Genomic DNA, 25,829 nt, shown 5'->3' on the forward strand with positions numbered 1-25,829 from the left:
AACTCTTAGTAGGCCCAAGTGGTGCCACCGTTTGGAACTCAACCTCCCAGGTTATTTGGGTGGTGGTACCACCCAGACCGGTGGTGATATCTCCCAAATATAGTCTTCAAGACTATGTCAAGCGGTGGTACTACCAGACTGGATAGTGGTACCGCCTAACGTTAGACTGACAAGCGGTGGTACCGCTAATTGTCAGTCTATCAGGCAGTGGTACCGTTAGTACCCCGAAAACCCGAGGATTTAAATTTTGACTCTAAGTTTTGAAGTCATTTGAGGTCTATAAATACCCCATAATTTTTTACTTGAAATACACATGAAAATAGAGAAAAAATTTTGTGATTCCAAGGTTGTAAACTATTTTAAGTATAGAGTCCCTCCTCCAAGAGCTTAGTGATAATCCTAAGGGAGGTGTGTGAGGGAACACTTATAAAAGAGGGGTGTAAAGGTTCTCCCTTGGACTTGTGAAAAGGGGAAAGAGTGTAAGGGTAGTTGATCTTCTCCCATTGAAAGAAGATCTATAATAGAAGTCGATGGCCTTGAGTGAAAAGAAATTGGGAATGGATGTAGGTCACGACGATCGAACCACTATAAACTCGGCGTGTAATTTCTATTCTGTTTTTCATTATTATTATTATTAATTTCTGAATTAATTATTTAGTTCACTTACTCTAAGTCAAATAGTCTTTTTTGATACTGATTTTTATCGAAAGTAATTTTTTAAAATCCCCCCCCCCCTTCTAATATTTCCTTGGTCGAGAGGACCCTCAAGGTCTAGACTTTTGAGGAGGTGAGGAGGTGAGAAAAGTTGTTAGTCTTTTTGTCAATTGATCATAAAAAATAATATGGCTTTAGGCTGTGTGAATAAAGATCGATGGATGTACACAAGGTTCGCAATATCGTATCGTACCGATATTTCGACCTGGGCTCGGTACCGGTACGGTACGGTATACCGAGCGGTACACCCAGGTGTACCGAGTACTGTAGCACTGCTACATTGCTACAGTACACTGCTACATTGCTACAGTATACTGCTACAGTGCATTCGGACCGGTAACAAGCGGTCCGCGTATCGATAACTTATCGGACCGGTACGTACCGTCCGTACCGGGCGGTACGGTTCAATACGGCAGACCCTTCACATTGATTATCCATCAAACTTAAGTGAATCTCGAGGCATAGTTGACGAAGGACTCCTCATCCCTTTCAGGGATCGCTAGTAGAGTGATTATATCCATGGTGGATGCTATATGATAATTCATTATTTATTTTCGTAATGCAAGCACGAGGATATACTATGAATTGTCTATTTTCAGAAACATGTTTAATTCATTGGGTAAAACAAAGATAATAATATTTTTGGTTTAGTATATAAAATACTTATCATTATAAAGTTTTGGATCGCATATAATTTTTTAAATATTATAAATCATATTAATCAACACTAATCATGCTTAGTATGACTCTATCCGAGTCTAAAAGCATATAGAAGAAAAAACATATAAAATATTCTCTTTTTTTAAGGTTATGATGAATTTTCAGTGGATATTAAATGACATAATTTAATAACGATAATATACATAAAGCAAGTTTTTTACTCGCACTGCATCGTAACACAAGTCGCGAGGTGAGTGGCGCCACAATCGGACACTTAAAGCTGATGGTAAATTAGGGAGGCTTACCGCATCGCCGAGTTGAACACGACGAAGCGAGGGACGAGTGCGGCGATGGCGAGCGGGAAGCGGAGCGATTACTTCCGTGGGGATGAGGAGGACGATCGGGCGCCAAGCTTCGCCCAGATCCCCACCAGCTTCGGCCACGAGCTTAGGGCTTGCCTCCGCTGTCGTCTCGTCAAGACCTACGACCAGGTACCCTCGTTTTTCCCGCCACTTCGCTTCTTGCTCTCTTAGGGTTTCTTTTGTGATTTCGATCTCTTTCTTGCCGTCCACTTCTATCTTGCTTTGTTTTCTTTAGATGATCACAATATTCCTTGCTAGGTTTAGGGTTTATTTTGTTCTTTGTTTTGGATGATTACAAGTTCTTGTAGATGATTTGTTGTTGTCGGACGTTGTTTATTTCTTGATGCAATCGTTGCTTTTTTTTGTTATATAGATTCTTTTTAGTTTACGTGGATGTTGATGCCTGTGGCGTGGTTTAGTTCAGGGAATCTGGATGTGAGAACTGCCCCTTCTTGGAGATGGAGAAGGAGCATGACAATGTCGTAAATTGCACCACCCCCAATTTTACAGGGTATGTCGTGATACCTCTCTCAATACTTTTGGCTTCTTCTCTTTTGGATTTTCCAAAATTATCTTTACTGAAATCGATGGCTGCGAATCTCTATTATCGTTGACCCTGTAAACTTGGCACAATTGTCGTTTTTGGCGTGCTGTATCACATTTCCCGATAGCTACTTCTTTGATATACCTGGTGAAGCTGCCATATCCATTTGAGATTCTTCCTAATTCAGACTGCTGGCATGGCCTGGTGCAGTGACATGATAAAAGAGGAAAAATACCAAAATATGATTATATACAGATTCATGCATGTGCCTATTTTCTACCCGTTTTTTATTTTTTTCTGAAACAATATTGGCCGCTTTCCTGCTAAATATTAAATTTGATTGAGCTTGTTTTATGGGCTACAAATGAAATGTTTGATCTTGTATTAAAGTTAGTTCACATTCTGCAGGATAATTTCAGTCATGGATCCAAGTAGAAGTTGGGCTGCTAGATGGTTGAGAATTGGTAAGCTTGAAGTTATAACTGTTGCTTCGAGACACTTCAACTTTTTGGATATTGAATGGCTCATAAAATTTTAGTTCCAAGATATGTTTATGCCCTCGTAAGTTGTTCTCTGCTCCAAGTTTCCTGTTATGTGAAATTTTGTGCACAGACATGAGTTTAATCTTTACTCTTTAAATCCTTTAGATTTAACAAAGGTGCAACTCTGAATGCTATAATGTTTGAAGTAGATTTTTCTTTCTAATAACTCTATTAATCCAATACTAATCCAGATGAATTCGTTTTAACATATTGTTAAATTGATGACTGCTTGGCATCAGTGATCATGAGGATGTTATAGTGAGGTTCATCTGCACATCCAGCATTTGATTTCCATTTGCAAAGTTACCTAGGACTTTCTCTGGTTTCAATAGGGCAAGAAAATTATTCTTAGATTTTAACAGATTAGGGTGTCCAACACACACACAGAAAGTAATACGTATACAGTTATGAAACATATTGATGATTGACAAACTTATGAATAGAAGAATGATGAATGCATGAAGGAAACAAAGCAATCAAAAGTGAGTCAAGGCAGGAAAAGATCCTGTGAAATATATGAACAAAAGGTAGTCTTATAGTTTCTTATGTACTCAACCTATTTAGCTTATATATTGGAATAGTGAGAAAAATAAACCTCGTTGTTCTCCTCAGCAAGGACCTAAATAGGAAAGAAAAAAACGAAAAATGAAGGGTGTTATTTTTTGGCCATGGTAGACAAAGGTTGTCCCAAGAAGATCAAATCATGATGTTGCTAATGTATTACAGGTAGAGCTATAAATTGCAACCTAATGGTGTCCCATGATTAGAGAAGAAGAATAGGAAAAACATCTTAATTGCAAACATATGAGCAAGAACCGACTTAAGTATTATGAGGCATGGATCCATTGCTGCGTGGCCTCCATGCAGCATTGCCATGGTGCCCATTTATGGTATTGAGAAATGCAGACCCTGCTTTCAGAATAGTGTTTGTGTTCATACATGCCCCTGTATTTAAATCAGATAACTAATTTTCTGTTCCTACTTGCCAATGACCTTGTGGTTCTCTCACTGAAGTCCACTTTTATCAAAACCAAAGCTGTCAAAACTCAACTTCTGGGTTCCACCCTACGTTCAGTGAACCAAAGATCTGAACTCAGACAACTTCTATTATAAGTCTACTTTAGTGGCTCACTTGAAGTAAACATAATGTAAAGTAGATATGGACAGAAACTTCAGATATTAAGAGTTCTTTTGTAAGTGGCACTAAGACCAAACATATGAAATGGCATAACTGAAAAAGATATGAAATAAAAAATGTTTTAGATATTTTTTTAGGTATATTTCGACTATGTTTTGATATGTGATCATTTATGCCCCTTTGATGAAAGACTTTTTTGAGATGGTTCTGAGATCAATTTTGGTCTGAGTGAAATTATTGGCACTTAGGATACAATACATATCCAAAAAGATACTGTTCTAGATATGAGGATGCAACATTAATGAAAGTAAATGGAGCAAGATGCTATTAGTACTGGAAAACATAGGTATAGATGGATAGTGCCACCTGAAAGTCAGAAGAGGATAAATGGTTTAAACTTTAAAGTGCTTTATACACGTTAAAACAAGATGTCTAGATGCACCACAAAGGTGAGGCATGTTGTAACAGATTATTGGTCCCTTGAGAGCTAAGGAGAATAATAACATTGCCATTATCAGTTCTCGGTAATGACAGAAAGATCCATAAAGCCACTGTCCCAACTATTTAGCAACAATAGTTGCGTTATAGTTGTCATTTAACTTTAACATAATGTTATCTTTCCATCTTTTTTCTGCATTTTAGTGTAAACATCAACCTGAAATGTAATATCAGCATCCGCCCATAGTTGGATGGCCTGCAGTCATGTGAAGATCTGTGTAAGCATGTCTTACGCTTATAATGGATGTGCATGTGGAATATTCTAGGTATTCTTATATTGGCCCAAAGAACCTAGAGTGACTGCTCTCTTTTGTCTGGTCCATTGAGCCACTAAATATGGCATAGAGCACAGCTGATTTATATGAGTTTTTGACTAGAAGACATTTCATCAAAGTTTATGTAATTGGACAGAGCTTCTTTCCAGTTGTGAATCATTAGTAGTTGACCTCAGAATTGTGTTTGGAACCTTAAAAAAATGCTAGGATGAAGGCTAGAAAGTGGGACTATATGACTATAATTTGTCTTAGTCTTATATCTTGGTGACCTGGCATACAATTGTTCCATGAAGACAGGATAAACAGGATATGATTGCATCAGTATCACTTAGAATAGTTCTAACTCAGAAACTCAAGTTCAGGATCTATAAAAATGGAGACTTAATGGATTCCAAACTTCCAACTCGGTGAAATGGATCAAATTTTATAGTTTTCTGATTGTAGAAAAGCTTTTTGCAAAAGGCAAAGCACTTGCATTGTACTTAAACTACAAAGGATTCATATGGACCCTTCAACTAATGTCTTTGTTAAAAGAAAACCAGTATAATATAGAAGACCATTATAAACTTATGATAAGACTGATTTTCTCATTCATTTTATTTGAACTTGTGGCTTCTATCTGTTTAGCCATCTGTCTGAATTTTCAAGGAACCTAAGTGATCCAAGTGGCTTCTTCCGCCTCCCCCCTCCCCTCTTCTCTTCCTCTAGATAAACATAAGCAATTTCAATCATTTGAGATGTGCAATAATTATTGTTATATTCTGTTTTAATTTGATTAGACTAAGACTTGTGAGTTATCTCTTTTAGTTGATGATCCACCCGGATTAAAATCCTGATTTGGGTTTCTGAAATTTTGAAATGGTGGTGTGTTTTGTTGTTCATGTGCACCGAGTGATCTTGGACAATTTCAGGATTGAAAATCGCAAGAGTAACATCTTGGTTGCCTTTTACTGAATTAACTCTTCCCATTAGATGATTGTAGCATAGAAGTCAAAATCCACGTGTGACTAGGAAATTATAGATGCATGCTCATCGGCTGACGACAGTCAGATATCGGTGTTAAAGATTGTTTTAGGCTCACAGTGAGGTATTTTGTGGTCTTATGATGGGACACTAGAACCCCAATGAGGCTGATATGTTGACAAAAGATCAAAGAAGCTCTGGATACAGGAAGGGAGAAAACCATGACCAAACTAATTTTAGTGGAACTTGTAGCTCAATATCAACCTCGAAAGTTGCAAAATACCATGTTGCCTATTCAAATATTTGGTACTTAAGCTTACTCCTTTTTCCCCCATTCAGATCATAAATACTCTCTCATCAAGTATTGGTGATCACTTGTCTGGTGTCTGGTACCCAATGTTACAGTCCATTAGGAATCTAAATTGTGGCCTTCTGATTACAAGATCAGTTGATCCTAAATGTTAAAGACTAAAACATAAGTTCCTGTTAATTTTTGCCTACTTGTTTATCTGTTAAAATCTGGTTATGGAAATTTTGTTTATGATTGGTATTATAAATTCAGATAAAAGGAACTAGCATCATTTCTTGTGTTTTTTTTTTTTGCAATATTTTAAAGTGCCTTGTAAACCCCTTTTTTTCCAATTCATAAATCAACATGTAAGCCCTTCTTATGGCATCTACAGGGAGGTATATCCCCGGATGCTATACACTGGCAGTCTCTGAAGAACTTCCAGAGGAGTATCAGGTATGTCTTACAGTTTGGTTTGTGATCTCAGTAGTTTCAACGGCAGTCTGATGCATATTTTGGAGTAATAAAAGAATATAATAAACTGAAGTCTGATACATCTCTGCTGGTGCAGGCAATTTGTGCCGATAACAATGTTCAGTATGTGCCTCCTAAGCGTGCATAAATTGCTCGACTTAGTTTCTTATGTCCGAAGCAAATGCGCATCAACTGTGTGGTTGTGCCAGACAGACCAGAACCACTTGGGGTGCAGAATCGAGTTAATCTACCTTTACAGGGACGGTTTTTGTGTATGATTTATGTATTGTTCCAGTTAGGTTCATAGACGTCGTCTTATGGGAGGCCTAACCTTAACAAGAAATTTCTGATAGAAAATCTAATCAGTTTAAGAACCGGACCAATCTCTAGTACTACTAGATGGAGCAAAGGAAGTTAATCACGTCATGTCATATGATTACCAGTGTGAGAACCTATGTATTAAATTATAAAATGATATTATGTACTAAGGAGGTTCAAAAAGAAAAAAAACAATAGTATCAAAGTAATAAGTTGTTTGTCAAATTTACTACACAATGTTTTCAGTATTTAAGAACTTTAAAAAAATTATTTGGGGAGGATATTCAAAATGAAAAAAGTAGGGTTAATTATATATTAACTTATGTAGTTAGTTATTTTGAATATTTTGATCCTTATATTTAAAAAGTTGCATTGCTATCCCTATAATTATGAAATTGAAACGTTTAGGTTTATTTATTTTAGCGATGTTAGTTTTATCTATAGAAATATAAAAATAATAGATAAAAAATAATTTTAATATTTTATGGTAGATGGTGTTGGTGGCGGATGATGGTGTCATTGATGTTAATGTTGATATAGATGTTTGGTTTCCTTTAACGATGATAGGGTTTGTACTTATTGCGATGTCATTTGTCGTCATGAGCACGTCATCGGTTTCATTGTCGCTTGTTTTGTGTCGATGTAGTTGGTGGTGGTCATTTTCTATTCCTTTGGTCCTTTGTCGTCTCATTCTCCTAGGAGCAACGTCTCAAAATTCCTAAATCCCTCTCTCCATCCTTTCCCTCTCTCGGTCTGCTCCCACTCAGAACTCTCCACAACGTGTAAGAAGCATCTTGTCGTCTCCCATGACTTATTCATAGTTGTGCTCATCCTATGCTCCAATAGCCTCGCACACGATGACGATGATATAAACGAGCTCACATCATGCCACAAAGGGTGATATCAATCATTACAGGAGGCCATTAAAGCAATTAGGTTGGCGATGGATGCCACCCTCTTTGGCATGGTGTCGGGCGAGTGTGGTTGCAAACGGGTTGGGGGAGGCAACGAAGTGTTTTTTACGCATGGTGAAGAGTTTCGAGTGGAGGGAGGGGGTGGAGAGGGATTTGGAGATTCCAGCAGGGTCGAAGAGGGATTTGGAGATTCCAAGACACTACTTTTAGGAGAATGGGATGTCAGATGAGTGAGGGAACAAGGAATGACTACCCACCATTTGTGTTGACACAAAGCGAGCGATGATGAGGTCGGTAGTGTGCTCCTCGTGAAGGGAGATAGCGTCATGGTGAGAGTGGGACTTATCGTCGTTGAAGGTGGCCAGACAATTACAACGACGTTGATGTCCATCACCAAATGTTTAAATTATCTTTTTATTTTTTATTTTCATATTTTCATCAATAAAACTGATGTCGTTAGGATAAATGAACATAAATATTTTACTTTTAAAATGATAGAAATACCAATATAACTTTTTAAAGTACCAAGATCGAGATGTTAAAATAGCTAACTAACAAAGGTAATATATAATTAGCCCATAAACATATAAGATAATATCATAGAATTTTTTTTGTTTCAGAATTTATATTTATTAAAGTATAAGAGAATATTATATATTAAGGAGGTCCCAAAAAAAAAAAAAAAAAGGATAGACGTTAATGTAAAAAAATGTCATTACATAATATTTTCGTTATTTAGAAGGTTCAAAAAAATTTTGTAGAGAACCTTCAGAAAGAAATAAAATGATAATTGGGGTGAGAGAGGCTCGAACTCTCGACCTCAGGATTACTCTTTGCTATGAGACCTACGCGCTAGCCAACTGCGCCACCACCCCAGGATGCATATTTTATCCACTAGTAATAGATAATGTTTTTTGACTGTTACACGATCTGCAGCACCCCCTGCGCCAATCACCTGGAACAAGCCGCAGAGAGCTTGTGCAACTGATGATTGGAACAAGCATTGGAGCCCGCATAGGATATCCACCGGCTCCTCCAATCACCTGGTAGAACTCTGAGAGAGCTTTGTGCATTGAATCGTAAGCCAGTACACTTATCCGTTGTTGTAGCTCACAGAGAGCTCGGAGAAGGATGGCTGTGGTCGTGGTTCCGACAGCATACGCCCTTCCTCCTCCCTCCCTCCTCCTCTCTACTACATCTCTCCCTTCTCCACCGCCTCTTCCAGCCATCTTCCAAAAATCCACGGCCTGGCTTCCCCTAACGAAGAGCAGATGGGTGGTGGCTGCGAGGAGGACCAGTCTTCTTCCCCCGTGCCAGATGTCTTTTGCTGAGGCGGTGGGCAAAGGAGATGAGGATGGCGTCTCGAGGGCGACGCTTCTGTGGCGAGCCGCCAAGTTGCCCATCTATTCCGTAGCCCTCGTTCCTCTCTCGGTCGGTTCTGGCTTCCTTGGTTTTGATTCGTGATTTGAATTCCTTTGCTTTGGGAGAATATCAATCCGATGTGAAGATTTCATTTTTATCTCTTGTGATGGTAAAGGTCGGATTTTTTTTTCTTTTTTTGTTAGTTCAAAGACGATTGTGCCATTTTAAGTGGTTCAATCATGTGTTGGTTTTCTCTGCTCGGATCATGATATCAGGTGCTTAATTTAGGACAATAAACGGACTCCGAGACAGATGAACTTGCTCTCCAATGTCATTGTAATTTTAACGTATGCTGCAATTTTTGTGGTATCTTGATATCCTAAGATATGAATTCTTTTTCCTGGCCGTTTTGGTTCTGGTGTTCTATGGTATTACCCAAAGAGCTATTCTTCTTGCTTATTAACATCATGTCTTATATGTTGTATGCTTTCTCATGTGATTTCAGGTGCTTACTTCCAGCAACGGATAACCAGCTTTTGCCTTTCAAGTCATATATGCATAAACTACTAAGTGCAGTGTGCTTATTGCTCACCCGTTATTTTTTACTGAGGAGCTCTTCCCTCTGTGCCAGTTTAGATTTTAGGGTATATGGTTTAACATCTCCTTAAGGAATTAATGTTTTTCAAAAGGGGTCTTTAGAAGGTCTACCTTGCTTAAGCTTCGGGCAATTTGGCAAAAACAAAAGTATTCAAATAAAAAATATAACTAAGAGATACAGATTAAGCTAACAAGTGACTCAACGACATATATACTTAATTATTGATGACCATTGAACAAAGTTCTCCTTAAACCAATGTAATAGTAACACATGCTGCAATTTTTATGCTATTTTGTGTTCTTAAAGTATGAATTCCTTTTGCTTGCTGTTTTGGTCGTGATCTGCTGTGTATGAATTCTTATTGCCAGAAGAACCATTTGATATTATCAGTTGTTTATCCGCAATATATCATATCTTTTTTATGATTTTATTAATCCAACTTTCTTTTTTTGTGCTTTATTGTCCCAATGACAGGTAGGGTGTGCTGCAGCTTACCTCCAATCAGGATTATTTTCTTTGAACCGTTATCTTGTACTGTCATTTGCATCAGTTCTAGTCATCACTTGGCTCAATCTGAGGTGATTGCAGCACATCAGTAAGCTTGCTGTCTAGTAATACAAAATGGACTATTTAAGTTTTTTGTTTTGACATATAATTCTTATAAATTTGCAAGGGAAAGGCTTATGTTTAGTTTCCTCTTGCATGTAGTAATGATGTTTATGATTTTGATACGGGGGCAGATCAAAACAAAAAAGAATCTGTTGTCAATATACTTGGCAGGTATCTTGAATATTCATTCAGATATTCATGAATATACTTGGCTAAATTGATTGAAAAATGAAATTACAATTGTTATATTACACATATCGAGAAGTCGTGGGGTGACACAGTTTGCGGCAAATGCATCACTTGCTCTTGGCTTCATGGGCCTTTTCTGGGCATGTGCAGAGGCAGGAGATATCCGCTTCATTATATTGGTGACATGTGCTATCCTCTGTGGGTATGTTTATCAGGTATCCACTTGCTGCTGATATAGGAAGCTTTTTCTAGTTTCAAATGCTTTTAATATGCATATTGTGCTTTAAAAGCTACATACAGCTTTTTAGTTTGCAGAGGCTTTCATAGTTATTGGTAATCACTTTTTTCGTTTTTGTCATGATTTGCAGTTTAGCCTTTTATCTTAGCTTAGTATGAATACTGAACACATGATTACGGATGTTAACTTGGGTGGTAATCTTGCAAGGCTTTGTCTCGGAATTCCTCTATCTCCTTAACGATCATAGACATATAACACTCGAGATGGTCTAGGAGATCCTTTTTCCTAAACTTCAGTCATTAAGTTATGTGAACCGAGAGGTTCTTTGGATGTTCAAAGATCACTTTCAAGAGCAAAATGCTCGTGTCTTGTGAAAAATATTACTACTGGTGCTCAATGGTTTAGCTATGTTATTTAGTCTTTCTACAAAATATATGATGTTGCATGAGGTCCCAACAAGTGGTTGTCAACCTCTTTTGCCAGGTATAGTGCTTAGTAGATCTACTTTCTGCAATAGTTCTTAATGCAGACTGTCAGAGGCATGTTCAACTGGGATGGAGCTTTGTGCACTGTTAAAGGTACTGCTTCATATGTTTTAGCAATGGATTCTTTAAGTGTCTTGGTTTAGATTGCTAATTTATTAGGTCATAGCGCTCATACATGTGTGCAGCTTTTGAGTTGGTATCAATGCATTGGGTTACTCGGGAAAAGCTGTTTGTAGACTGATGGATAATATTTTCAATTGCAATTATGTGGTACCATTGAAACCTGCCATCAGTGGCCTGCTTGATTTATATGATTAGTTCCGAGGACATAAAATGTTTTAATGAATAGGTGATATTAACATCTGCCTTCTAACTTATCACTACGAAAAGCGACTGACTGAGTAATAATGAGGTAACAACAATAGCAGGAGTCAAAAGAAGTAGCACTCCAGTAATTTCAAGTGACAAAGAAGTATGAAAAACATGACAGAGCTGTGAGTTTAATGTGTTTTCTACTTCTTTTGCAAGATTTTGAACAGTATTATGTCTTCTTTTCCAAAGATAGATAATGACATTAAAGTGTAAAGTTCAATTTATCAATGGGAAAATGCATGCAAATGTTAGTAATTTTAACCTATTCTAGAAGCACCTGGGGACAGACTGATTGGTATGACCAAACATGAAATATATATTTGCCAACATTCCATATGATGAATAAAACTATCGCTGCAGTTAAAGTTGATATGTATGGCACAGACTGATATGAATTGATGAATATTCACCATAACCAAAGTCTCTTCCATCATAGTGCCCCTGTTTCACCTGACCAAAGTCTCTTCTGTTGTAGTGCCCTCCATGTCGCCTGAGCTACCAAGGACTGGGAGAACCATTATGCTTTGCTGCATTTGGTCCGTTTGCCACTACAGCTTTCTACTTCTCTAGCAGCAGCAGAAACTTATCTAGGTAATTCATATCATTTGCATGTTGTTGCATTTTTTCTTGGATAGACAACAAGTATCGAATCACTTTATTCATTTTGACAGTGGAATAAGCCCTCTCCCAGTAACCGGTAGAGTTTTATTTTCATCATTCCTTGTTGGTCTGACAACCACCCTCATTCTTTTCTGCAGCCATTTTCACCAGGTATGTGATTGCTATTCATACCTTCTTTCCCTGTACCTAGCTTAGGTGGTAAATTATATTCAACTTGAGTGATCAAATATCTGCAGATTGATGGAGATCAAGCTGTTGGCAAGATGTCACCACTGGTACTTTACATAAGTTATCAGCATACTACAAGCCATATAAGCATTAATCTTATGATAAGGAATTGCAAGTATTTGAGTGATCAAAATGAAAACAGGTTAGAATTGGCACCAGAGCAGGCTCTAAAGTAGTGAAATATGGAGTCATCTCACTTTATGTTCTCTCATTGGTTTTTGGTTTATGCAAAGCTCTTCCAGCTACTTGTGTTGTAAGTGGCTGTTCATTTTTTTCTTCATATGGCAGGATTTATTTTCGGTCATTTTATATTTTATACATCCTTGTTTATTCTTTAGTTCCTTTCTGCTTTGACCATTCCGATGGGTAAAATGGTGATCGACTACGTCGAAAAAAATCATGATGTAAGCCAGCTTTACTACCCCACAAGGCCATCACAAATATCTTCTTCATTGTTTTGTTGTGTTGATTTACAGCTTAACAATTCACTTATATGACAGGATAAGATCAAGATCTTCATGGCGAAATATTATTGTGTGAGGTTACACGCATTATTCGGAAGTGCATTAGCTCTTGGACTGCTTTTGGCCAGAACTAGAATTACAACATGACGACTGGGGAGTCTTCAACTTCATCAGATATTTTGAACAGAGATCGATATGGTTTTTACAGAATTACACATGAAATATACTTTCAGTTGTTGAGCTTAATTCACTCATCAGCTGATTGTTCTCCCTCAATAGCACATGGAACAATCAACTAGCTCATGCACTTCAACGATTTGTCGTGCCACTTGTGAAAGCTTTATAGTGTACTGTTCTATCTTCAAGTTGTCTGCAGAAGTTCGAATGTCATTTTGCTACAATGATTGTATGAAATTATTAGTAATCAAAATAGTGGAAGTCCATCACCCACCTCTTCTTACTACACTACACATTATTTGGTGATTTGGTCATTGTTATGCTTGGAGTTTACATTGGCATGTTTCTGAATGACTTGTGGGTCTGATGTAGCGTCACTGAAGAATGAAGCAGAATGGTTTATATAGGCTTGCAATCTTTCTTTAAGATCTGCAGAAGTTTCATCTTGGCCACACTTCTAAGGTGTTGGTTTATTTTGAGTGTCATTGATCAGAGAGTCAACACTATCTGATTTAGTCCCGAAAGCATGAATCCGTCTTAGAAATCCAAGTGGATTACTTGGGTGCGATTCGGGTGTGAGACTAAGATAATAATTGGACTCCTAAGGTTTTTCTATCTCGTGACGATCGACCTGCGGTTCCTTCGAGGTGTAGTTTATCTATTGAAGGAAGTTTAGAGTCCTTCCGAGGTGCCACTTGGACTTGTCTGATGATACTTTGCATTGCTCTGCGATGCTCCTTAGATGCGTTAGAGTCTTGCACAATTGGTAGGATTCTTCGACCTGACCCCTTTGACGCTTAATATTGAATATTGGATTTTGATGATGAAACCAATTGATGTGTTTATGATCTAATTTACACTTTAAGTGATGCAGGAAGCTTCGATCAGCGAGAGACAATTAAAAGAAGGAAGAATCGAACGTTGAGCTGTAGGATCGGTCGACGTATCGACAGAAGGCCTCGGGCTATGGGTTCGGGAATTAAGCTAAGAAGAGCGAAAATTACACCAAGGAAATCAAAATTATGGAGGTCAACTTGCCGATTGGGCAATAGACCATATGAGAGGACGATGCACCAAAGAATCGGACGAGGCGTCGATGAACCAATGACATACCGGACAACATTTGATTAGCTTTGTAATAATTGTCTAGATCGAAGTAGGTTTTAGGCGTAATTGGGTTAGAATTCGACCAACTCAATTAGGGACCAATTGGGCCCAAATTTGGGTCGTGTTGGGCCAAGTGAAAGATCCAAATAGTAACCCAACAAATAGAACCATCAATGGCACAGTCTCCGAGACTATGTCAGCGGTGGTACTGCTAGTCTGGGCGATGGTACTGCCCAGTGTCAATAGTGGTATCGCTAGACTAGGTGGTGGCACCGCCCAAACACAGTCTCTCAAGCGGTGGTACCGCTAGAGAAGGCGGTGGTACCGCCCAATGTCAGTGCTGCAGACGGTTGTACCTATTGAATCTCAAATTTTGATGATAAAGTCAATTGTAATTTGTTTGATCTAATCTATATGTTGAGAAAAGTGTGTAGGATTAACTACGATAGCAGTAAGACATAAAGCAGGTGTTGTGCCGGATTCAAGATCGAGATCTCATTGGGAGTTCGAGAGTTCGACGGAAGTCCGGACGTTCGTCGGAAGTTCTACCGAAACTAACCGAGAAGTCTAGGAGCTTGCCAAAGAAGCTCGTCGGAACTCGCCAAGAAGATCATCGTAAAGTCCAGGAGCTTACCGGGAGTCCGCCGGAATATTGACGAGAGTTCGTCGGATGTTCGCCGAAAGTACGTCGGAAGCTCGTCGGAAAAGCAATTGACGCACCGGAATAAGAAGTACTATAAATTATGTCTTAATTATCATAGTTAGAGTGTAAATTATGTTAGGATTGGAAAGTAATCCCACTAACTTAATTAGGGGTCAATTGGGCCCTTAACAGGGCTGAATTGGGCCAAAGTGAGCTGCCAATTTAGCCCCTGAAAATATGGCTGGCGGTGGCACCGCTTGGAAGGTAGTGCCCCTGGATTTTTGGGTGGTAGTATCACCTGAAGCAGTGCTGCCAGTGGTGGTACTGCCCAATAACGGTAGTGGTACCGCCAGTACCTCGGATTCCGGGGATGTGACACTTTTTGGCTCCAATTTTGAAGCCATTGGGGCCTATAAAAACCCTACCCTTTTCTGCATGAAAGAGCATGAAAATATTGGCTTAATCTTAAATTCTTGAGTCATAAAAGTGTTGTAAAAGTTAGAGTTCTCCTCCTTCATCTCTTAGCCTTGTAACCATCCAAGAAAGAGGAGTGAGACTTGTAAGGGGTGTCTCCTAAACTCGGGAAAAGGAGAAAGTGCGATAAAGAGGTGTTTGTGTTAGGATCAAGAGCACTAAGAGGAGGGGGGGGGGGGGGGGGGGGGCGTGAATTAGTGTAGCGGAAAACCTTTTACGATAAAAAAATTGTGTTCGTTCGATAAAAGTGATTTCAGTAAGAAAGCCGATTCGTAAATCACTTTAACTTTTGAATAAGCGAGATGCAGCAAAGATATAAATGCAGTTTGCAGTTATGGTTCAAATCAGATAGTAGGCGCAAACTGAAATATGATATTCGTACGAAAAGACTGATTTACGTCTAAATGTTGATTCGTAAATCACTTGATTAAGCGAGATGCAGCTAAAGCAAAGATATAAAGGCAGTTTACAATTATGATAGAAATCAAAACGTAAACGCAAACTGAAATATGATGATCGTACGATAAAACTGATTTACGTCTAAACGCTGATTCGGAAAGTGCAAAGCTTGAAACCCAATCGTATATACACAGAAAGCAGTAAGCTTTTGAGGAGGTTTGCAGTAAAGATAAGATGCTCAAAGTAAATGCAAACCAAGATTTAGAGTGGTTCAGTCAATCTTGACCTACTCCACTTTTGGCTTCCTCCACCGACGAGGTCACCGACGTCAACTAGAGGCCTTCCTTTAATAGGCGAAGGCCAACCACCCTTTTACAGTTTCACTCCTTTTGACGGGCTTAAGAGACAACCCTTACAGAATTTCCTTTCCTCTCTTAACATATTAGGACTTGGAAGAAAAGAGGAAGAAGAACTTTCAACTTATACAACACTTTTGAGCTCACAAAATCACAATGTAAAATCAGAATTTCGGTGGTTTCTGGGTGCACTATCAGCACTGAAAGGGTGGGGTATTTATAGGCCCCAACCCAGTTTGAATTTGGAGCTCAAAACTGTCAATTCCCGGAATTCCGGGATCTGGCGGTTGCACCGCCTGGCAGAGCTCGAAGACTGAGCCTCTGGGCGGTGCCACCTCCTGTCAGGGGCGGTTGCACCTCTTGCCAGAGCTCGAAGACCGAGCTCAGGCGGTGCCACCGCCTGACTGAGGCGGTTGCACCTCCTGCCAGAGCTCGAAGACCGAGCTCAGGTGATGCCACCTCTTGTCAGGGGCGGTTGCACCGCCCAGTCTCGCTCGGAGACTGAACCCAGGCGGTGCCACCGCCTGGCTGGGGCAGTTCAACCGCCTGGTAGAAATCAGGGTCCGAATGGATTGATCCATTCGGCCCAATTTGGGTTTTTCAGGGGCCCAATTGCCCCAAGATTAAGTTAATGGGATCACCTCCCATTTCCAACTTAATCATTGTGCTAACTACGATATTTCCTAAGACATTTACTGCAACTTGCTCCAGTGCGTCAATCGCTTCTTCCGGCGAGCTTCCGGCGAACTTCCGTAGATCATCCGATGAACCCTCGGTGATGCTCCTACGGACTTCCGGCAAACTCCTGGACTTGCGACGATCCACTTGGCGAGTTCCGACGAGCTTCTTTGGCAAGCTCATGGACTTCTCGGATTTGTTCTCGCAGAACTTCCGACGACTGTCCGAACTTCCGTCGAACTCTCGAACTCCCAACGTGATCATTGTCTTGATTCCGGCGCAACTCCTGTTGCATATCTTACTTTCATCGTAGTTAATCCTGCACACTTATAACAAAACTTCGATTGAGACAATTAATCCTAAGTAATTAACCAAGTTGTTCGGCATGTCATTGGTCCCTCGACGCTTCGTCCGATTCTTCGGCGCATCGTCCTCTCCTGCGGCCTATTGCCCAATCGGCCAGTTGACTCCGCAACTCCGATATCCTTGGCACAATACCCGCTCTTCTTGGCCCAATGCCTGAGTCCACAGCCCGAAGCCTTCTGTCGATACGTCGACCGATCCACTGGCCCGACGTCCAATCTTCTAACATGTTCCTCCGGCACAACATGATTTTTCCTGCTTTAATTGTCTCATCCTGATCGAAGCATCCTGCGTCACTCAAAACGCAGATTAAAACATAAACACATATCAAGTAGTTTCATCATCAAAATACGAGATTCAACAGTTTGGTCTTCACCTATTGAAGGAAGGCCTTTAGTGGACGCCGGTGACCTCGACTGAGGAGGAATCCGAAAGTGGATGTAGGTCACCTTGACCGAACCACTCTAAATTCCGGTTTGCATTTTATTTGTGCAATTTACTTTACTACAAACCTACTTAATCTTTTCTTGCACTTTTACAAAAGCTTTCAAGTTCAACTTCTCTCAATTGAATCAAAACCATTTTTGTCGGAATCGGTTTTAAACAAAATGAACAATTTTCTGAAATCGCGAAAGTTTTCTATTGTACTAATTCACCCCCCTGTTAGGATCCTTTTATTTTTCCTTTTATTTTCTGTGCTTTCCTTTTATTTTCTGCATATTTATTAAGTCTGTTTAGTTTAGCTAAAGTCGGAACTCTATAAATAGAGATGTAACTGCTTCTTTTCGCTTATCTATGAAAAATACTATTTTATCTTTTGACAAACCTTTGGAGGCCGATCCCCTCGAAGCGATCAAGGAGGGCCGATCCCCTCGAAGCGATCAAGGAGGCCGATCCCCTCGAAGTGATCATCCCCTTCTCTTCTTCTTTTTACGATAAGACTTTAGGGTCTTATCAATTGGTATCAGAGCAGCGATCCTTGGCACGTTCCCGCTGCAACGTAACTAAAAAAAAAAAAAAAAAAATTAGAAGGAAAGGAAGAGAGAAAGCAGCCGCAGCCACGCATCCCTGCTTCCTCTGCTTGCGGCCAGCCCACCGCCGCCCCTGCTCTCCGGCAGGCCGTGCCCTTCCTTGCTGCCTCCTTTCCACCGCCGGCGCTGCGTCCCAGCCGATCGACCAACGCCGCCGCTGCCCCCCAGCCGGCGACCTCTCATCCTCGCTTTCCCGTCTCGCTCGAGCGAGAAGGATCGCTGGCGCCGTCTCCCTGCCAACGGACCACCCCTTCGTCGTTGAGACTCTCGGCGACGCTGCCCTAACTTCTCTGCCACCGTGACCCCGGGTCGCAGCCGCAGCCGCCGGTTGCCCCCCTCCTCTTCACGGCGACCGAAACAGGGCAACTCACCGCTGCTGCCCTTGTTTCCAGCCACGCCTCCACCAGCCGCGCCTCCTCCAGCACTCCTCTTTCCCTCGAGTGCCGTTGCCGCCCAGCCGACCCATCACCGCTGTGGGCCACCGTGCGACGATCGCCGCTCGTCTCCCAGCTGCCGGCGCTTCACCTTGCTGTGCATCTAACCGAAACAGAGCACACATTGCTCTGCCTTTGTTTCAGCCGCGCCACACCTTGCTCTGCATTTAACCGAAACAGAGCACACTTGCTCTAGCCTTGTTTCAGCCGCGCCACAGTCGCGTGGGTTCCCTTGCTGCCGCCGGCTGTCGCCACTGTCGCTGCTACTGCCCGGATACTGTGCAGATGCCCTTGACTAGACATCAGAAACAAGAACTGGGGATTACCGACTTACAATCGTACGCAATGGCTACCGATAACTCAATGAAGGCACAAATGGAAGCGTTGGAAACCAGAATTGAAAATCGGCTACAAGAAACTCTTCATGATTTCAAAAAGAGCTTGTTAGAGCACTTTAGTGGGTTTCAACAAGATGGAAGCTCAAGTTCTACGCTAAACAGATCGAGAGATACAGGAAAAGGTCCCCAGGATGGTGACACACACTACCCACGTATCAGGGTAGAATTTCCACGATGGGAAGATGGGGATCCGACCAGTTGGATCTCTAGGGCGGAAAATTTTTTTCGTTTTCACAGAACTCTAGAAGAATCTAAGGTAGAAGTGGCCTCAATCCAGCTCGATGGAGATGCAATCCAGTGGTATGATTGGTACGAAACTTGCCATGGAATTCCTTCGTGGGAGCAGTTTAAAAGAGGACTTCTTGTTCGTTTTGGCCCGTCCGAATATGAGAATGTTGATGGTCAACTCGCCAAAATTCGTCAGACTTCTACAGTGTTGGAATATCAGAGTAGATTTGAAAGATTGTCCAACCAAGCTAGAGATTGGTCAGAACGATAACTTTTGGGTACATTTATTGAAGGGCTTATTCCCGAGATCCGGTGTGAGGTTAAGGCTCGTCAACCTCGCACTATGATGGCTGCGATTTCATTTGCACGCCTACATGAAGAAAAAATCAGTGTGGAATATCGTCGAAATAGAGGTGCCAATAAACAGGTGATTAGCAGGCAACCTACCTCATCTACTCCAAGTCGAAACTATAACACTAGCAGACTAACCCGAGAAGAACTCAAAGAAAGGTTAGCGAAGGGTTTGTGCTGGCATTGCGATGAAAAGTGGAGTAAGGAGCATCGATGCAAACAAGGAAGACTTTTGATGATTGAACCGATCGAGGAGGAACTGGAAGTAGAAGTATCAGATTCCGATCATGAAGAAGTGAAAATTAATGATGATGTTGAAGCCGTCACACATACAGTGCATGCATTGGCTAGCTACTCTAATCCACAAACTATGAAAATTGGGGGAACTCTTAAACACCAGTCTGTCACTATTTTGATTGATACGGGTAGCACTAATAATTTTATGGATAGAAAAATTGCAGCCCGATTAGCTTACCACATTGAATGTTGTGACAAATTTGAAGTCAAGGTCGCCGATGGACGGATTTTAACCTGTGACAGCAAGTGCTCAAAGATAAATCTAATTTTGCAAGGTCAAGAATTATTTGTGGATTTCTTTTTATTACCCTTGGAAGACTATGAAGTGGTGCTCGGAATTGAATGGCTATCAACCCTAGGTGATGTCTCCTGGAATTTTTCTAAATTGATTATGAAGTTCTTTATTAATGGAAGACAGGTGACTCTCAAAGGAAGACGTGGGGGTAAGGTTACAACTATCACGAGCCATCGGATGGAGCGGGTCCTTCGGAAGACACACACCGGATTTTTGGTGCAATTGCATAACATTGAAAAGGAAATGACAATGAACATTCCGGCTGGAAATATTGAATCATTGCTAACAGAGTTTGCGGATATATTTGCAGAGCCACACGGACTTTCACCTCTTAGATGTCATGATCATCGGATTCCACTATTACCCGAGAAGGCGCCAACTAATGTCCGACCATATAGATATCCACATTTCCAAAAGGCAGAGATAGAGAGGATTGTCACGGAGATGCTCAAAACAGGAGTTATACGAGCTAGTGTTAGCCCATATTCTTCCCCAGTCTTACTAGTCAGAAAGAAGGATGGCTCATGGCGGATGTGTGTCGACTATCGAGCACTTAACAACATTGCAGTGAAAGATAAATATCCTATTCCAGTAGTGGATGAACTATTGGACGAATTAGGAGGAGCTCAGGTCTTCACTAAATTGGACCTACGATCAGGCTATCATCAAATCAGAGTACATGAAGAGGATGTTCAGAAAACTGCCTTCAGGACACATAATGGCCATTATGAGTTTCTAGTAATGCCTTTTGGGTTAACCAATGCGCCCTCTACCTTCCAGAGTTTAATGAATGATATATTTCGGGCTCATCTCCGTAAGTTTGTTTTGATTTTCTTTGATGATATTTTAATATACAGTCATTCCTTAGAAAGTCATTTATTACATTTACGAACTGTCTTTAATATTCTTCGTGAGCATGGTCTTTTTATTAAGAAATCCAAGTGCAGTTTTGGGCAACCTGAGGTTGAGTACCTTGGCCATATCATATCTCAAAAGGGAGTTGCAGTTGATCCTTCAAAAATCCAAGTGATGACAGATTGGCCAATTCCAAAGTCAATCAAAGCTTTAAGGGGGTTCTTGGGATTAACCGGCTATTATCGAAAGTTTGTGAAGAATTATGGCAAAATTAGTGCCCCCTTGACGTCACTTCTAAAGAAAAATGCATTCAGATGGTCAGAAGAGGCAACTCAGGCATTTCAATTCTTGAAAACTGCAATGTCTACTACACCCGTGCTGGCTTTGCCCGATTTTAATAAGATGTTTGTAATTGAATCTGATGCTTCTGGAGCTGGAATAGGGGCTGTATTAATGCAGGAAGGTCGGTCTATCGCTTATGCTAGTAAGGCTCTTTCCCCTTCCCATTTGAGTTTATCTATTTATGACAAGGAGATGCTAGCTATAATACATGCAGTCACAAAGTGGAGACCCTACCTAATTGGTCGACGATTTCAAATACGCACTGATCACAAAAGCCTCAAATATTTTCTAGAGCAAAAGATTTCTTCTCCAGAGCAACAGAAATGGGTCACAAAGCTACTGGGATTCGATTATGAGATCATTTATAAAAAGGGGAGTGAGAATCTAGTAGCCGATGCCCTCTCATGCCTTCCAGAACAAGCTGAACTAGTAGCTATTTCTATTCCTATTTGCGAGACTTTGGAAGTTATCAGAAAGGAATGGTCAAATAATCCTGAGATCCAAAACATCATTAAAAACTTAGAAGAAGCCCCAGGTTCTATCTCAAATTATAGTTGGGATTCGGTGGACTTGCGCTATAAAGGCCGAATAGTAGTTGCCCCACATTCTTCTTGCCAAGCAATAATTCTGAAGGAGTTCCATTCATCACCAATTGCTGGTCACTCGGGATTTCTCCGTACTTATAAGCAAGTTCGACAACTTTTTTACTGGAAAGGTATGAAAAATTTTATCAAGAAATTTGTTGCTGAATGTGATGTTTGCCAACGTCACAAAAGTGAGACAATAGCCACCCCAGGCTTACTACAACCCCTCCCTATTCCTGATGCTACTTGGACCGACATATTTATGGATTTCATTGACAGTCTCCCATCATCTCAAGGAAAGAGTACTATACTTGTAGTCATGGATAGACTTACAAAGTATGCTCATTTCTGTGCTTTACGACATCCTTATACTGCTGCAAGTGTTGCTCGTACTTTTGTGGAAAACATAGCTAAATTGCATGGGAGTCCCCGTTCAATTGTTAGTGACAGAGACAAGATTTTTACTAGCTCCTTCTGGACAGAACTTTTTCGTTTACAAGGTACTCAGCTGAATATGAGCACTGCTTATCATCCACAAACAGATGGGCAAACTGAAGTGGTAAACAGGTGCCTCGAAAATTACCTCCGATGTTTTACTAGCGACAAACCGAAGGAATGGGTCAAATGGCTTCCCTGGGCAGAGTGGTGGTATAATACCTCTTACCATTCTTCTATTAAAATGACTCCATTTGAAGCAATTTATGGCCAACCCCCACCTACAATTACAAAGTATGTACCTGGTTCTTCTAAAGTTGATCAAGTGGACAAGGAATTGATGGATAAAAATAAGATTATTCAGCTTTTAAAGGATAACCTCACAGCCGCACAAGCAAGAATGAAACAACAAGCTGATAAACACCAAAGTGAACGAGAATTTACTGTAGGTGATTGGGTTTTCCTTCGTCTTCAACCCTACAAGCAAACTTCCATAAAGGTCCGATCTTCCATGAAGCTATCTCCTCGGTTTTTTGGGCCTTATAAGGTATTAGAACGCATTGGACCAGTGGCCTACCGCTTGGATTTGCCTGCTAGCTCTAAACTACATCCAGTCTTTCATGTTGCATGCCTTAAAAGGAAATTGGGTGACGATGCAATAGTGCAGTGCCACTTGCCAGACACTTCTACTACTGGGGAAGTTCAAGCTCAACCACAGGTCATACTTGATCGACGAGTTGTCATGTACCGCAGACATCCTGTAACTGAAGTGCTGGTGCAATGGGCCAACTTACCAAAGGAAGATGCCACTTGGGAGTCCTACAACATGCTAAAGGAGAAGTTTCCAGAATTTGATGTTGCTCAGCTTTGAGGACAAGGCTGAATTGAAGGAGGCGGGATTGTTAGGATCCTTTTATTTTTCCTTTTATTTTCTGTGCTTTCCTTTTATTTTCTGCATATTTATTAAGTCTGTTTAGTTTAGCTAAAGTCGGAACTCTATAAATAGAGATGTAACTGCTTCTTTTCGCTTATCTATGAAAAATACTATTTTATCTTTTGACAAACCTTTGGAGGCCGATCCCCTCGAAGCGATCAAGGAGGGCCGATCCCCTCGAAGCGATCAAGGAGGCCGATTCCCTCGAAGTGATCATCCCCTTCTCTTCTTCTTTAGTTTAGCTAAAGTCGGAACTCTATAAATAGAGATGTAACTGCTTCTTTTCGCTTATCTATGAAAAATACTATTTTGTCTTTTGACAAACCTTTGGAGGCCGATCCCCTCGAAGCGATCAAGGAGGGCCGATCCCCTTGAAGCGATCAAGGAGGCCGATCCCCTCGAAGTGATCATCCCCTTCTCTTCTTCTTTTTACGATAAGACTTCAGGGTCTTATCACCCCCCTCTTAGTCTGCTCTTGATCCTAACAATTGGAATCAAAGCAAGGTTCACTCTTATTTGGTTTTAAACCCAAAAGAGATGACATTTGCTAGTAACTTGGAGGGCCATTCAATTACACGTTCACCCATGTTTAATAGGATGTATTACACATATTGGAAGACTAGAATGAGGATCTTCCTAATTTCAATGGATTTTGAACTATGAAATATTATAGAAAATAGCTTTCAAAAATCTTCTCTTCCAATGAACAATTGGAATGAGTTGGAGAAGAGGACTTTCACTTTAAACGCAAAGGCTATGAATGTCTTGTTTTGTGTATTAGAGAAAAACGAGTTTAATCGAATATTGATTTGTAAAACGACTTTTAACATTTGGCACACACTCGAAGTGACTCATGAAGGCACTAGTAGAGTGAAGGAGTCAAAAATTAATCTTTTAATGCATTCATATGAGTTGTTTCGAATAAAAGCGAGTGAGACCATTGGAGATATATACACCCGATTTACGGATGTCATCAATGGTCCAAAATTACTTGGTAAAAGAAAAAGGAAAGATGAATGGGTCTTTAGAAATAAGCAAGATGAATATGGTATTGTTGTTAAAAACAAGACTAGATTAGTGGCCAAAGGTTTCAACCAAGAAGAAGGGATCGATTATGAAGAGACATTCACTCCTATGGTACGATTAGAAGCCATAAGGATACTCCTTTCCTATGCTAGTAGTAATAATTTTAAGTTGTTTCAAATGAATGTTAAAAGTGCTTTTCTTAATGGTTTTATTTCCGAAAAAGTTTATGTTGAACAACCTCCAGGATTTGCGAATGATAATCTCCCTAATCATGTATTTAAATTGACTAAAGCTCTTTATGGATTGAAACAAGCCCCAAGGACTTGGTATGAGAGACTTAGCTTATTTCTTATCGAAAATAATTTTTCTAAAGGCAAGGTCGATACTACATTATTTATCAAAAATTTTAAAAATAATTTTCTTATTGTTCAAATTTATGTTGATGATATTATTTTCGGTTCCACGAATGAATCTCTATGTGAGTTATTTGTTAAAAGTATAAGTCTTGAATTTGAAATGAGTTTGATGGGGGAATTAACTTTCTTTTTACGCTTACAAATCAAACAACTAAGTAATGATATTTTTCTTAGTCAAATAAAATATACTTTAGATTTACTAAAAATGTTTAATATGGATAGCTTAAAGGCTATCAACACTCCTATGAGCACCTCTACTAAGTTAGACATTGATGAAAGTGGAGAAAGCTTTAATCAAAAAGCTTATAGAGGTATAATAGGAAGTTTACTATACCTCACCCCAATTAGACTAGATATTATGTTTAGTGTAGGACTTTGTGCTAGGTTTTAATCTAATCCTAAGATATCTCATCTTAAAACAGTTAAGAGAATACTTAGATATCTTAAAGGAATCATAAATCTAGGATTATGGTATCTAAAATCTGAGAACTTTGAGTTAATTGCTTATGTTGATGTAGATTTTACAGGATGTAGATTAGATAGAAAAAACACATCCAAAACATATCAATTTTTAGGACATGCATTTGTTTCTTGGTTTTCCAAGAAACAAAACTCGGTTGCACTATCTACAATCGAAGTTGAGTACATTGCAGCTAGTGCATGTTGTGCACAAGTTGTGTGAATGAAAAACACTTTAAAGGATTATAAGATTCATCTTAAAAATATTCCTATAAAATGTGATAACACAAGTGCAATATGTTTAACAAAAAATCCCATTCAACACTTCAGAACTAAACATATTGATATTAGGCATTACTTTATACGAGATCATGTTAATAACCATGATGTAATTTTAGAGTTTATTGATATGAAACATCAATTAGTCGATATTTTTACAAAGCCCTTAAGTGAAGAACAATTTGATTTTATTAGAAGAGAATTAGGAATGTTAATTTGTCCGAATACATGAATTTGTCAAATTTTATTTTCGGACTTTCTTGATTCTTTGGATCACTCACTTAAATCTTCTCCTCTAATGAAGCTGAAAATTGTTTACCTTGATGTTGTAAACTTAAAATGCTGTTTACTTTGATGTTGGAATTTTGTGTTTAGATGCTGAAAATTTCTATGATGATTATGATCTCTATT

At 39.8% G+C, this 25,829-nt stretch overlaps 2 protein-coding genes and 1 non-coding gene across 3 annotated transcripts; 2 read left to right on the plus strand and 1 right to left on the minus strand.

The window, feature by feature from the left end:
• The first annotated feature begins 1,660 nt into the window (after positions 1–1,660).
• Positions 1,661–6,842, plus strand: LOC103971314 (transcription elongation factor SPT4 homolog 2). The gene is made up of 5 exons (XM_009385305.3): positions 1,661–1,865; positions 2,156–2,247; positions 2,689–2,744; positions 6,380–6,441; positions 6,557–6,842. The coding sequence occupies exons 1-5, from the start codon at positions 1,725–1,727 to the stop codon at positions 6,605–6,607; spliced, it is 402 nt and encodes a 133-aa protein (XP_009383580.1). The 5' UTR covers positions 1,661–1,724; the 3' UTR covers positions 6,608–6,842.
• A 1,640-nt stretch (positions 6,843–8,482) lies between these two features.
• On the minus strand, positions 8,483–8,566 carry TRNAM-CAU (transfer RNA methionine (anticodon CAU)). Its single transcript is given in 2 exon segments — positions 8,483–8,518; positions 8,529–8,566. It is a non-coding gene; the product is annotated as a tRNA-Met (tRNA).
• A 121-nt stretch (positions 8,567–8,687) lies between these two features.
• On the plus strand, positions 8,688–13,322 carry LOC135626240 (2-carboxy-1,4-naphthoquinone phytyltransferase, chloroplastic-like). The gene is made up of 10 exons (XM_065131413.1): positions 8,688–9,122; positions 10,126–10,229; positions 10,360–10,431; positions 10,526–10,664; positions 12,020–12,135; positions 12,216–12,315; positions 12,402–12,440; positions 12,536–12,646; positions 12,732–12,797; positions 12,894–13,322. Exons 1-10 carry the CDS (start codon positions 8,823–8,825, stop codon positions 13,002–13,004), a joined length of 1,158 nt encoding a protein of 385 aa, XP_064987485.1. The 5' UTR covers positions 8,688–8,822; the 3' UTR covers positions 13,005–13,322.
• Positions 13,323–25,829: the final 12,507 nt, after the last annotated feature.

This window comes from Musa acuminata, chromosome BXJ2-11, assembly GCF_036884655.1.
Source record: "Musa acuminata AAA Group cultivar baxijiao chromosome BXJ2-11, Cavendish_Baxijiao_AAA, whole genome shotgun sequence".
NCBI classification, from domain to species: Eukaryota; Viridiplantae; Streptophyta; class Magnoliopsida; order Zingiberales; family Musaceae; genus Musa; species Musa acuminata.

What these genes read in the sequence shown, in the direction of transcription:
- LOC103971314 (XM_009385305.3), top strand. Translation starts at nt 1,725, where the DNA reads ATGGCGAGCGGGAAGCGGAGCGATTACTTCCGTGGGGATGAGGAGGAC. An exon ending in TCGTCAAGACCTACGACCAG is followed by an intron (nt 1,866 to 2,155) that starts GTACCCTCGTTT and finishes GGCGTGGTTTAG; the next exon opens with TTCAGGGAATCTGGATGTGA. An exon ending in ACCACCCCCAATTTTACAGG is followed by an intron (nt 2,248 to 2,688) that starts GTATGTCGTGAT and finishes CACATTCTGCAG; the next exon opens with GATAATTTCAGTCATGGATC.
- LOC135626240 (XM_065131413.1), top strand. Translation starts at nt 8,823, where the DNA reads ATGGCTGTGGTCGTGGTTCCGACAGCATACGCCCTTCCTCCTCCCTCC. An exon ending in GTTGTCAATATACTTGGCAG is followed by an intron (nt 10,432 to 10,525) that starts GTATCTTGAATA and finishes CATATCGAGAAG; the next exon opens with TCGTGGGGTGACACAGTTTG. An exon ending in CTCTTCCAGCTACTTGTGTT is followed by an intron (nt 12,647 to 12,731) that starts GTAAGTGGCTGT and finishes TTTATTCTTTAG; the next exon opens with TTCCTTTCTGCTTTGACCAT.